Raw genomic sequence first — 15,095 nt, forward strand, 5'->3', positions numbered from 1 at the left:
ATCTGAATGATTTTATTAAATAAGATAATAATAAAATAAACATAGTACAATCTTAAAATTTTCATCTTAAACATATTATAATGTATAATAATATCATAACATAGAATAATTAAAAATATTTAAATATTATAATATTTATATGTATTATATAAATTTTTTAGATCGAGAAAATCTAATCTCCTTAATCTCTGATAAAAAAATCTGATCGAAAAGGAAAAATTCAAGTTCGAAATCGCAGGACAAGAATTTCTCGGAGAACAACAACGAAGAATTACACGCCGCGGAACTTGTTGAGCCGAATATCGATATCTTCAAGAAAAATCGTTGATAAAAAAATCTGATCGAAAAATTCGATGTTCGAAAGACAAGAATTTTTCGGAGAACGGCAACAAAGAATTACACACCGTGGAACTTGTTGAGCCGAATATCGATATCCTCGAGAAGAAGCTAATAACTGGATATCGCAATCTTTCGTGAAACAACGTTGATCTGAATAAACCGCGAAACCCGTTGGTTGAATAGGGATCGAGAAACAATCGAAATATCGTGCACCGAATCCGGTTGTGCGGCCGATATTCAATCGAGAATTAAATAAAATTAATAAAATTCGATCAGTGCGGTCGAAGGAATCTCGATAAATCGCCGTTTAGAAGGGCGGATCAAGAAACGGTTGAAAAACTCGGTCTCGCTCGAGATGACTCCGAGTAATTAATTCGTCTGACGTCGGAAGGGAAGGATTCGCTTTTGTTTCTCTCATCATCGGCCGATGTTTGTACAGGAATCCTTCCTTTCCACGAATTCGCGTAATCTCTATGGGTGGAATTATAAAATCGTAAAATTATTATGGTAAAACTTTCTTTCTCTCTAAAAGACATGTTCTAAAAGATGCGATTAAAAAGAAGCGAATTTGAAGCTTCTTAAGAATTCCTTCCTTTTTTCTTTTGAATCGTTGTATTATTGGAATATTATTCTGAAGAGATTCTCAATTTTTAAGTTTTTGTTAGCATTGAAATTAAAATTAGAAAATTGTAACATCACGTTTTGGATCGATTCTTTTTTCTTCTAAAAAACATTTGTTGTACTGAAAGATTGGGATTATTTTTTTGATTGGTTTAATTGAAGGAATGCTTAATCTTCTCATAAATGTATCTCTCTGTGAAGTTATATAGAATACGGTAAATAATTTTTTCCTAAACAGTTGTCTTTAGAAAGTTGTTTGCATCAAAAGGTTAAACAGATGATATCGTTATCGGTTTCTGAGAATGAAACTTCATTTAAATTATCCTCTACTTGGAATCGTGCAACGTTATTTTGTATCTTTCCAGAACTCTTGTTAGACGAGGAATTGCAATCTTGCTAGGATCTAGTTTTACCAGAAACTTTTAGTTAAAGAAAGTTTTAAAATAGATTTTATAGATTTTTAGATTTCATAGATTTGTTTTACTTTTTACTACGATACTTTGAGATTGCAAATGATCCGGGCGATCATTTATTTCGATTACACATTTTAATTTTGATTAAATTGTGTTCATTTGTTATTTCATTTCCGATGCAATATTCTTCTATTTACTCGCGCGATTCCGTTTTGTCCGAGCTAATCAGTTTTCGTTCGTTCCTATTTGAAATTCAGAGGCCAGTGATAATTCATAACTCAAACGTAACTGGAACAGTTTCAATCAGACCTAGAACTTTTGCTGAATTGAAACGCGGAACAAATTGCAAACACGAGGCAAACAATAACACGTGTGCGCATCGCGATCGTTTTCATATGGCGAAAATAATTCTTGCCTTTTACAAAATTCCAAAAAGATTATTCTCTCTTTAATAATTTATTCCCATTTTATTTCCATTAATTTAAATTTAAACTAATCTCTTTTCAAAGGAATTTTAATTCCTTTATAAAAATTAAATTGTTCTTAGAGCTAGTAGTATCTCTTCTACTTCTTGCTTATGCATCTGTCTGATTTGCTCACCTTTCAAATCGTATAAACCGCGATCGTTGCGTGCAAACTGTTCCGCAGTCTGGTCGGATTCACGGCAGCCTAACGGCGCAGGATTATAATTGCTTTACATCGTGTCACATACGGAAACTCCGTTTCCTGTATTTCACCCCGTGTCGGAAACTTGGCGAAACGTCAACTGCTGCTTCCCTTCCTTTTCGTCATCATCCCCTCCCCCCTTCGAAACTTAATGCTTTTCGAAACTTGATACCGATCATCCAGATTTATGAACACGTATGAATAAAATTTACGTGAATATATCAAAAAAGAAGAAGAAGATAAAATAATATATAGTAATAAATAATATGTAATATAATATATAATAAAAAAAGAAGAAGAAGAAGAAGAAGAAAAAGAAATTATTGATTCGATAAAATTAAACTCGTAACTGAAAAACATTATAATAAAATTTACGTGAATATATCAAAAAAGAAGAAGAAGATAAAAATAATAATAATATATAGTATAATATATAGTAAAAAAAAGAAGAAAAATTATTGATTCGACAAAATTAAACTCGTAACTGAAAAAGATTATAATAAAATTTACGTGAATATATCAAAAAAGAAAAAGAAGAAGAAGAAGAAGAAGAAGAATTATTGATTCGACAAAACTAAACTCGTAACTGAAAAAAATTATAATAAAATTTACGTGAATATATCAAGAAAGAAGAAGAAGATAAAATAATATATAGTATAATATATAGTAAAAGAAGAAGAAGAAAAAGAAGAAAAATTATTGATTCGACAAAATTAAACTGAAAAAGATTATAATAAAATTTACGTGAATATATCAAAAAAGAAGAAGAAGATAAAATAATAAGATAATAGTGATAAATATAATATATAGTAAAAGAAGAATAAGAAGAAGAAAAATTATTAATTCGACAAAATTAAACTCGTAACTGAAAACCTTTCCATTTATCCGTCGTAAATTTTCTGTAAAGAAGAGAGGATCAGAAGGCTCGAAAGCTTAATTGTCCCCTCCTCCTCCCTGGTGTGTACACATAAATTTATTAATTTATCCAATTCCCTTTGCTGATGATAATTAATCTCCAGTTCGGTATCGTTCGACGAGAAAAGGAAAAAAAAAAAAGAAGAAGAAGAATAATCCCTCGCGCTACCTGTGTGTACACCGTGTAGCGCAATCTAATAATTCCAATTAAAATCGACGTTGGGCGATGACAATAGGACAAGCGATTATCGAGGGCGATCCCTTTGAAGAGTAATAATAATCCAATAAAAATTAATATCGAAACTTTTTATCCGATCTACTATTGGTCGTAAAAAAAGAAAGGAAAAGAAAAAAGTAGCAATGGCATCGGACTCGAAATGAAACAAAATCCAAAATTTCTCTAACTGACGAATCTACGTATACACACACACGTACACGTACGTGAGTGTATATACACAGTGACGTATTTGCGCCCAGCGCCCGGAGAATTCCTCGTTTTTCAGCGTCGTTAATTCATCCCTTTGTTCCGAGCTTGCGTCACGCTGTATTAAAAAACAGAAAGAACGATGCTCGCTTCATTTGCCCGGCGATCTGGCCGTGATTCAGTTTCAGCAACAAAGCTGCCGGCTACAAAGTGAGTTTGCCGGTTTTTCCCTTCCTCCTCCTCTTCCTCCTCCTCCTCCTCCTCCTCTTCCTCTTGCTGCTTCTCCTCCTCTTCTTGCCGAAAAAAGGAAGGAGAGAGGGAGAGGAAAGATAATAAAACCTGGCGAAGGGAGGGGAGGGGAGAAGGGAGAAAGGGGGGGAAGAGGTGAAAGAAATTCTTTCCGCGGCACGCATCGTTACGCGGATAGAAACGGGCGCAAATTCGTCTGTCCGAGGGCATTTTCGAAAGAGCGATACTTTGGAAACGCGAGAGTTGCAAAATTTTTTCGAGATTTTTTTTCTTTTGGTGAAAGTATTCCGCAATTTTGTGAAATTATTTTATTACATTCTTTTTTTTTGCTTTATTGGCGTGATAAGCTGGTTAACGGAGAGATTCGATTAAAAGAAAAGAATTATTCTTGCTTTCTCATTCCTGAGAAAGGAAAATATTTCGTAGTACGTAGAGTTACTTCTGATCTCGATGATTTATTATCATTGTTTCATTAAACGAATTATTAACCTGATTTGAACGCATTGTACAGAATAATTAAGGAATTAAACGAATTTCTATTTGACGGCAATTTACGTAAATATTAATTTCAAATTAACCGATCTGTTTGTACCGAGTGAAAAGCTAGGTTAAAATTAAATTTTAACCTAATCTAACCTAACCTAAATCGTTTCGAATAATAAATGAAAATATTTTCGTCGATAATTTTAATGAAATCATCAAATAAAAATGTTCATGCTCAGGGTGAAAAAAAGATTCTGTATTTTAAACCCTAACCTAACCTAACCTAACCTAACCTAAATCTTTTCGAATAGAAATATTTTCGTCGATAATTTTTTTATCGAACAATCATCAAATAAAAATGTTCATGCTCAGGGTGAAAAAAAGATCCTATATTTTAAATTCTAACCTAACTTAACCTAACCTAATCTAAATTGTTTCGAATAGAAATATTTTCGTCGATAATTTTCTTAACGAACAATCATCAAATAAAAATATCCATGCTCAGGGTGAAAAAAGATCCTATATTTTAAACTCTAACCCAACCTAACCTAATCTAAATCATTTCGAATAGAAATATTTTCGTCGATAATTTTCTTAACGAACAATCATCAAATAAAAATGTTTACTGAGGGTGAAAGAAAGATCCTATATTTGTGAGAATCGATATTAAAAAAAAAAAATCGGATCAAGATCGGAGGGTGGTATATTTTCATCGAGCAAATTAACAAAGTTCGATAAAAGTTAGATAAAGTTGTATCGATGGTTCAATTTTAATCGGGAATACCGAGGGGGGAGAGGGGGTTGATATTATTGTTACCGTTATCGTTAAATCGTAAAAGTATGGATCTCGACAATTTGCGAGATGAAAATTATGCGAGAGAGGAGAATGGGACTTTAATTTCGATTGTTTCGATTGAAGGCGCGGATAATGGGGGAAATTGAATTTCGAGATGGCGAACGTGATGTATAGCGAGCAATGACGGGGCACGGAAATGTGGAAATGATCCTTTATATATATATATACACATATATTTTTCCCCTCATTCGTTGTTATTAAATTGTATTTAATTGGCTTTTTTTCTCTCTTTTTTTCATACGGTCGAGAAATACGCGGTTTAACGAAATTGAACGTGAAATAAACGTGTTTAATTGATCAATTAAAAATATGGGAGTGTAATTTGTATCATTAAGCGTGAAATTAATTAACCGGGAATTGTTTCAGGAGATATGCAGATTTTCGTTTCGAGTATTAATAATTTTTTTTCCTTTTTTCACATCCTTCTCTCCCTCTCTTTCTCTTTCTCTCTTCGAAAATAAAACGAATCCATCGCGATCAAACTCCCTTCTTCGTCGACATCCCGATATAACGTCTCCGAAAACTTCATCGCTGAAACGGTGAAACAAATTAGAAACCGCCGAGCTTGCCACGATGTACTAATTAAGACGAAACCTTCTAATCAACCTCATTAACCTATAGATGGAGTGTTTCGGTGAGCAGAGGGATGCATATTTAATTACGATGATTAGGAAAGTGTGGCCACCCGATGGTGGTCGATAGTGGACGTCGTTATCCTCCTTTCGTATTTTCCTTTTCGTATTTCGCAACGAGATGATGAGAAGGGTAACGGAAAAAGGAAGAAGAGGAGAAGAGAGGAGAGAGAGGGAGAGGTTTGAATAAAAAATCGAGGTCAAAATTTCCCTACCCTATCGGCTTTGCAATTCAATGTTTTCCCTCGATTTTATGTTTATCCGGGATCGATTGTTGATAACGTCAGTATGTGTGTGTATCAGTTGGAGGAAGCTTTCGTGGAAATTTTCATTCGTTGTTGTTAACGAGAATTTTAATGTTAAATAATTATTTTCAGATCGTTTTGTCCTGATAAAAAAAAATTCGCGTCACTTTTTTTTCAAGAGATTTTACGATCGACGAAAAAAATCGAGATTATTCGCGAATCTCTGTCCCTCTCTTTTTTGGAACGAGAATCAAGTAAATAATCCATTAAAAAGAAGAAAGGATACGCGTTGTTTCGTTTAATTGTGGAAAAGAGATTAAATATCATTTGTACGAAACAACTTACCGACACTCGGTAAAAACGATCCTTCAACCGATTTATTTATCTCGAGATTAGAAAGGGACAAAGTTGAATTCCGTGAAACGTGTGTTCCCTGCCCGCCTACCAATCATCCAATTTAATATTAGGAAAGTAGTGACACGAGACACGGATCCACTCCTCTTTTCCTCGAATTTCCTTTGCGTCTCGAATATCGAATCTGCGTTCGCGGATGAACGGCTCCGTTCGATCCGTTCGACTTCGAAACCGTTTTCGCCCTAACGAGCGGCTTTAATTTCTGCCCTGTTTCCGCGTCATTTGGCCTGGAGAAGAAGAAGAAGAGGAAGGAGAAGAAGAAGAAGGGGCTAGATGAAAATCACGACAGGCTGACACAAATCTTCCGGCTCATACAAATCTTCATTCGGTTATCTGCCTGGCTGGCTGCCTGCCTCCCTTCGTTCCCTCTCCATTTTTCTCTTCTCCTCCCTTCCCTTCTTTTTTCATCTTATTTTTAGATCACCCTTTTCTCGAGAACGAGGAAAATTGACGATACGATTGATTTGGACCAGTCTTTCCCCGATTCCAATCGATTTTTCTTCACCGATTTAATTTAAATTTCATCGTGTCTCGTTCGATTTTGGAGTGAAATAGGATAATAATGATCGTCGAAATTAGTTTTTTTTCACAAGGTGCTTCGATGATTAAAAAAAGAAAAGAAATGGTGGACTTCATCCATCCAATGGTGGACTCTTATAGTATATAGTTACACTCGAAACAATCAACCTTTCGATCCCTCTGGCTGACCGTGCTGACTCAACCCAGATGTCGATCACGATCCATTTGCCTCGCCAAGGGTAACAAACTGGTCCCTCAACTGTCCCTCCCTCTCTACATCCTGATTGCCGGCCTTCCACGATAATATACCTTTATATACGTATCGCGAGCGTGTATATACACGATACGATCGAACATGATTTTCTGGTTAAAGTGTATCGGGGAAAATGAAATCGACGGACCCGATTGATCCGTCAAATAGCTCAGAAAATTGGAATTTTCCGCCGAGAAGAGAGAGAGAGAGAGGGCTACGTTTTATTTATTTCTCGCTCGAGCACGATTTCTCGAGATCGATTTCTACTTTCGCTGCTTAAGAAAAAAACAAATCTCTGAATTGTTGAAAGTACTTGTCGCAAGTACAGTCGGCTTATCCTGCCTATCTTCTCGTAATTTTCCAAAGATTGGCAGACGCGAAAGATCCTTTTCTGTGCCGTCCACCTGTCCCCAGAACGATACACGAGTTTGACACGATCCTCGAGAGCCATCCATCTTGGAAAACGATAACCAGTCCCTCGACGGTGTTGCGCACCGTCTTATCGCTTCTCAGGACTGTCTCAAGCTAATATTATTTCACGAGAGAGAGGGGGAGGATAGCCCATCCCTTCGAAAAAGATTTCACTTTCGCGTCCCCCTCTGGTGAGACGATCCATCATCTCGTCCCGATTTTTTGGAAAAATCGACGATCGTCGAGATTTCTTCTTTTGTTGCAACAGCTTCCTTGTTGTGAGCAAAAAAGAGAGCAAAAAAGCGCTTGGTAAGCGCTCGTTCGACGTGGCAAATTAAATTAAGTGCTCGCGAGTGTTCCACTTGTACGAAATAGGTGGTGAAATAGGTAAATGGGAAATTTCAATCGTGAAAATAAGCTTTTTCAAGCAGGGAAATTTCTTGGAGGATCTGTTCAGGAGGATCCCTTGGGATAAGGATCTTGGGATAATGAAAATTGCACGGAATGGAGATCAAGGGAACTGAGCTCTAGGGTCCAGAGGTGAGAAGAATTTGTCGTCCTTCTTATTCTATTCGTGGCGATCGAATTTTTGGAAAAATTCAGGATGTATGATTTTTCTGTAAGAGAAAGTTTGAGACAGAACAGGAAATAGAATGAAAAATATATATTGTTCTTATTGTTCAGTAAAATTCAATAGTTGAACTTACTTTCATACTGTATTAGCTATGAATAGAGTCGTGTTCGAAATTTTTTCACCAATTATCTAATGCCTATACTCTGTCCAAGCTCAAGATTCACTCTTTCCCTGTTCACCATCGCGATTTAACGACAGAGATACACCATTTTTCGCGATTCATTCGTTAAGAAAAGAGTCGACGAAATGTTCATGACACTAGATAGCGAAGAAGAACCTTTCCTCGCCTGTTCCTGGCCGACAAGCGTGGCCGGCAATTATTATTATCCGAAACCAAGGCAGTTAAACAAACTACCACTCGTGGAAACTCCCAAAAGACCAATTAACCCCCAAGAGACGAGGCATGGCACGAAATCCATTGTCCATCCTGGACTGGCCGTCCAAGAAACACGGCCCTGTTAGGTCTGTCGTCGAGCAAATTGTCAAGCGAGCGGAGCGTGCCGCGTGTTTGTCCTGCAATTAATGCGAGCCGCGCGAATCCTCGAGAGCAAATAACCGGAGGGAGAGGCAGTCAGAGAGAGGGAGAGGGAGGGTGGAGGGGAAGAGGCCACGGAAACTCATCGGATCGCGTTGCAGCTCGGACGTGAAATTGCTTTGTCAAGCGTCCGGAGACCCTTTCGAAGGGGACAGCTGGACTCTGGACGATCGTGAAACAGTTTCGCGACGAAATGACGAGCGAAGGAAGAGGATCTTTGGCATTTCGCGTTCTTCTTCTTCATCTTGTTCGATTTGGGGAGGAGAGGTCCAATTTCCAATCGGGATTTTAGGGGATTTCGCGAGGATTATTCCGTGAAAGTTATCACCTTCGATCGATCTTTGTCTCGAGGAGGTTTGATTTTGCCAATTTTCTTTTTTTTTATCGAAACTCATGTTGAAAGAAAGAAAGAAATTGTTTGAATTTATTTTCGAAAAAGTACAATCGATCTTGTCTTGGTTTGATGATTGGAGAGAATTGAAAGAAGAATTGGAATCGAGTAAATTTTCTTTGGAAGATAATTCATAGATTAGCGAGTTGTAAGCAGTGGTTCAATTGCACGACAGAATCCCAGTTAACTGAGATAAAACAGTTCGTGTATATCCAACGAATATATATATATATATATATATACAAGAAACCCTCTTCCTTCTCGTTTCTTGACATCGTAAGAGATTCTTAAGAAATTTTCTTTCTTTCTCGAGTGTTCTTTACGTTGTTGTACATCCACCGTACATTCTTTCCACTTCCCCTTTTTCTTTCTACAAACCACTTAATCGAGAATCGAAAGACGTCCGAGAAAAAGCAACAAGAAAACAGATTCCCACTTTTTCCAATTTCTTAATGCATTAACATCGTTTAAAAAAATGATCCTCTTCCATAAATTCCAGCCGACGAGATGATCTTAATGATCCCAAAAAGGGGTCCAAAACGGGGTACAAGAGACAAACCGAATCCCGAACAATTCGCAACCCATCTCTTTCCCTCCCCCATCTATGCATATCTTATCGAGCGGTAGCAAAGACCAAGCAGAAGGATTATTTCCATAAGTATTCGTCAAAGGACCCATCTCTCCTTCCCTCCTCCTCCTCCTTCCCTCCCCACGAACGACTCGAGTCTTTTCTTAGGTAGCTCGCGGCATGATCCTTGCGGGACTCTTTGATCTGCCATTCTGTCTCTCGAGCAAGATGACTGGCAGCGCCACCTCTCCCAACAACCACCACCACCGCCACGAGCTTATGAATTATCTCGCGGCGAGCAGCGGGGTATTTTCCCCGGTTGAAAGGTCGCCATACTTGTGTGCCGACCCGAGCGCTCTTTACTTTACTTTAGCGGGGATCGGATCTAGGAATCGGGCGCACGCATCGAGGATCCTGTTTATATGTCGTCGCGCTTCCTTTGAGGGATCAACTCGTGGAATTAGAGCCGGGGAAGGGAGGGAGAGGGGATGTTCTGATCCTGTTACCGAGGAGAATCGACGGTTAAACGTGTTTACGGAGTTGGAAGGATTTTAATAATCCACCTTGGGACCGGTGTAACCGGGGAATCGGTATGGTTTCTTGGTAAGGTGGGGAGGGAGGGAGTTAGTTTTAGGGAGTTGGGTTGAGAATGGAGAAGGAGGAGGAGGAATATGTAATTGGAATTTTTTTTTAAGACGATTTGGGAATGGAAGCTGGTTGAGAATTGGATTTGAATTAATCTTGGTGTTTTATATTTAATTAATGGTATCGTTTATTGCTTTTTGTGTGTATCCTTTTTTTTTATTTATAACGAGAGAATGTTTTTAATTATTATTGTTGATTTGATGGATTATTATTGTTAAAATTTGGTGGATTTTTCTTATTGTTTCAGAGGGGTAGCGACGAGCTTTTGTCGCAGAGCGGAGCAGTTAGCAATGGTGCTGCAATGAGTCCTCAACCACATCACGCGGCCGATAACAACAATGACGCCAAGAAGGTAAGTGATATTGCTCCGATTTTAATTCGATTTTTACGAAAATATACGAAAATTTTAGAAAAATCCTTGTTGATAAATAATCGTTAAGAAATTGCTTTCTTCCAACAAAGATTATTCTTCAAAGATTTGCTCTTTACATCTTTCCCGAAGAAAATTCCACGACAAAAGTCTCTCTTGCGACAAATATTCCCTTAAAAATTAAATTCCCTCGAGGAATTCCTTTCAAATTTTGATTTCCCTCTTTTTTTTTTCCTTTTTCTTTTTCTTCGCATTGGTGAACAAGAAACCAAGCCAAGGTCCGATGGAAATTTGGAGATGCATTTGAAATCGGAGCAAAGAGGTGGCAGATCCTCTGACCTCTCAGTCGTTCTTCGGTGAAAAAATTTCGTTAAAACGACGAAAAACTCCTCGCCAAAGCGACCGGATCACTTTTTCCTCGATGATTTTTTTTCAAATTCTCTTTTCTCTTCTCGTTAAGTTTAATTATTCCAACATGGTTAATCCGGGAAACTTTATGATATAGCACCATCAAAGGCGATTTGCCAAAAGATTGAGGGAGAGTTTGATAAAAAGAAAAAGAAAAAAGAAAAAACGGAAGCGGTTATCGAGCAGTTTTTGGAAGCTTTGCCTTGTGATTGAATCTGAATTTTTATCGCGAAAGAATCTTTCATTACCCCATAAATTCTTTTTAAAACTTTTCGAAAATATTTTTTCACGCAGAATCGAAACAATTCGTAACTATTTTTTGTATTTCTTTTATCCACGAACGTGTTTCGTTCGATCGCAATATATAATATTTCGTTTAAATTCAATCGTAGAATATTACAAAAAAATATATTTTTCAATTTACTGATCCTTTAATACCCTACAAATAGAATTTACGATAATATACGATTCGATTATGGGAAAATTCGTGCCCGAGAAAGGTAAACCAAAAAAAAGGACTACTTCATTCGTTTCACGGAAAACACGTCGTAGGAAAATTCGTACCCTCCTCGTATCCGAAAGCTGAAAATACGACAGGATTAACCAATCGTTCCGTGTCTCTGTCGAAAAATCGTATCTATTTTTCACTGTCCCCTCTGGAAATTTCCAACTATGACAGGTTAGCAAAAAAAAAAAAAAAAAAAAAAGAAGGAAAGAAAAAAAAAATATCACTCGTCAGTCATATCCCTGTTTCAACGATGTACCAATTTCTGTTTTTTACGTACACGCGCGGGGGAACCGGGGGGCGCATGGGTGAAAAATGGCACGAAATTGGCATATTTAACAGAAATTAACGGGTGGAACCGCGGCTAAGCAGTTAAACGTTCATCCCGTGTCAGCCGCAAAAACTGATAACAAATTGTCTCGAATCGAGGGAAAATTAATCGAGCACACCTGTTGTTACCCAACCGATATTAATTATACTAGCTCGCCTTTGACAAACATTTTCCAAGACGTATGGAGGGAGACTTACCACCGAATTTTTTCCTCTCGATTGTTCGAACACGAATCGTTTATTAAATTAAAAATCGAATAAATCTAAATCGAATTATGTTAAGCATCGTGGAAGCATGCGTTCAAGTGTAAAAATTCTGAGACATTCTGAGACAGTTTATATTATTCATTATATTTTATATTTTGGACGATTGGTATGATCGAGGTTTTTAAGGAAACTGTAATAATTATTTTTTTAAAATGGAAAAAGATAAATGGACAAAATGGAAGAAGAATGATAGATACATGTTTGATACGTGTCAATAAAGTATTATTACACGCGGTATGTTTGAAAATCGAAATGGATAGTATTTATATTGTTTAAATTATTTTGTGTAAATTATCGCGTTATATCTCGTCTCTAATTTAATCTTCACGTTTTAACATTTATATAAATTGATATCTCCGGTAATTCGTTAAATTTATAATTGTTCTCTGACCCCAGCCAATCAGATATCAATTGTGAATTTCCCCATTTGAAAATGCGATATTAACTGCGTTTGATGTAAATCAGTACTCGCTGATACGATTAATATTTCTGGATGAATACTTGGTATGGATTTAAAAAAAAAAAAGAAAGAGCATAAAGATAAGCTTATAAAAATTATATAAAAATAATCAACAACTTAGATTATCCTCATCGGAGTGTAAAAAAAATATATATTCTTCGTTTAATCTTCGACTTCTCTTTCTAAATTTCGAAATTTAAAATCTCTTTTGAAATCTCTCTTCGTTCGTATTATGTGATTTTCGTGGAGAAAAGGAAAAGAACGAGAGAGAGAGAGAAAGAGAGAGAAAAAAAAAAAAAGAATGGAAGAAATTCGTTTTCCTAGATGACCAGAAAAGAGAGGGTGAGAAAAAGGGAGAATTTTTCGATGTCGACAAAGGGAGGGAAATATTTATTATTGTCAGTCACGCGTGACGTGAGAGGAACGAAAAAATGTCGGAAGTTTAGGCGAATAGAGGCAGCTGTGTGCTCGTAAGCTCTGCGGATGATGCACGTGCACCGGGTGCATCAAAACTTGCAACCCTCGTTAATCATTCGTCCGCACGGATGGAAAAAGGAAGGAGGGGGAGGGGGAAAAAAAGGGTTGTGTGTACATGGTTCAAGGATTTTCGATCCTTGTCCCTTCCGCTTCTGATTCTTGATGCCTCAAAGAGAGGTGGTGCATTATAACTCGATCGATGATGCAGAACAATTTTTTCAATATTCGATTTTAAACAACTTTACATTTTTCCTTGTAAATATACTCGCTTGTTGGAAAGCCAAATTCGTTTGCTTGGTCCATCTGCACACTGTGAACAAGAGAAAATGTGTTTCTTAAGAATCTAAATTATTAAAAATACAGTTTTACAATTTTACGTATAATTTCCTTAACAATTTCGTTCTTCGACTTCTTCTCTTCAACAAGAGATCGGCTAAAGTAGGCTCTCTAGAAGTGACAAGAGACATTTCGCCAAGCACTGTGGGTTCATTAAGGGCAACCTCGAGACACTCTCGAGACATTAAATTATCACTGGGCCAATTTTTCTCTAATGGTCACGAATCCTAGACAAAAAAATCTCCTTAACTCCGTCTGACTGATCGTTCTCGACAACTCAATCCCCTGAGAGAATTTCTAAACATCGAATATCCGACCTAACCCGACCTAACCCGTCCCTAACTAGACCTAACTCATCCTTAACCAGACCTAACTTGTCCCTAACCAGACCTAACCCGACCTAACCCTTGAAAAGAAAGGAACATCACAATTTTCGTGGCCCTTTAACGATTTCGCGCTCTTTTTTTCTTTTTTTCAAAGCGTGGAGAGAGCGTGGAAAAGTAGAGCGTATATGTTTTCAAAGTAAAAAGTTGAGGACGCGCTTTGTCACCGAATCCGTTGTCCACGTCTGTTTTCTCCTCTGCGGTTAACGATCCACGACCTGTCGTCGTCGTCGTCGTCGTAACCAGTGTCGTTGTCGCGAATCTCTTGCAGAATACGCAAACGTGTTATTCTGACAATAATATTTATTCTTGGCGAATGTGACGTTTTCTGTTTGGATTAGGAGAGTCGATCGGATATATATATAATATTATAATATATCATATGGAATCGATTACTAATGGGGATTGTGGTGGTAAGATTATAATTAATACGAAAACAAATGGTGCATGTGGTTTTAAGAGGATTATGAGTCTATAGAGCAAGTAAATATTGGTAATCGAACGAAGAATTTTTCTGTTTTTAGAGTAAGAGGTAAAAATAATTTTTGACCGATTCAAAGTGAGAACGTTAAAAATATCCTAAAATTTCTCAATTTTCAAATTTCCAAAAAGATAAATTGTCAGAAAAAGTTCTCGACGAGAGAAGTGACTATTATGAAAAAGAAAATTTGTTCCAATATCTTTGGCTTTTTCCAATAACCAGAATTTTACTAAGAATAGTCGAACTCTGGAATTTTCAAATTTTCTAAAAATTTCCAAAAGTTTAATCACATCAATAATAGAAAAAAAAAAGATTATTTAAAATAACCTAACCTAACCTAACCTAACCTAACCTAACCTAACCAGAATCTTACTAAGAATAGTCGAACTCTAGAATTTTCAAATTTTCCAAAAATTTCCAAAAGTTTAATCGAAATAATAGAAAAAAAAAAAAGATTATTTAAAATTTTCCAAAACTATCGAAATAATACACACGATACACAAGGAATTGACTTCTCAGCAAAAAATTCTCTTTTATGGAAGGTCGACGATGACGCAAGGGTCACCATGAAAAAAAAAGAAAGAACCAGCCCTAATATCGTGAGTGGCGTTGGCCACTCTGCTTTATTAGGTGGACAACAGGGTCCCCTTTGTCCCAGTTTCTTTTTGATGTGCCATTTTCCGCTTCGTTCCGTCCCATTATCCACAAATGGTCACTGTGACGCTCATTCGCGGGGGAGCGCGTGGATTTCACCCCTTGAGGAAGAAAGGGTTCGCGTCAAGGTCTCGTTAAAGGTGTAAAGACCCAGAGTCGATTACCGGACATTATTATTATTATTTTTTCTCTCTCTCTTTCTCTCTCTCTC

The 15,095-nt window shown here is 37.0% G+C and overlaps 1 protein-coding gene across 15 annotated transcripts in view; it reads left to right on the forward strand.

Moving 5' to 3' along the window:
• LOC552709 (polypyrimidine tract-binding protein 2) overlaps positions 1–15,095 on the forward strand; it is a 547,610-nt gene that overhangs the window by 380,365 nt on the left and 152,150 nt on the right. For all 15 annotated transcript variants that reach the window (XM_026442196.1, XM_026442199.1, XM_026442201.1 and 12 more), the window contains one exon: positions 10,461–10,565. In XM_026442196.1, the coding sequence (XP_026297981.1) occupies positions 10,461–10,565 (105 nt within the window). The remainder of the gene's footprint in view (positions 1–10,460; positions 10,566–15,095) is intronic.

This window comes from Apis mellifera, linkage group LG8, assembly GCF_003254395.2.
Source record: "Apis mellifera strain DH4 linkage group LG8, Amel_HAv3.1, whole genome shotgun sequence".
NCBI lineage: Eukaryota > Metazoa > Arthropoda > Insecta > Hymenoptera > Apidae > Apis > Apis mellifera.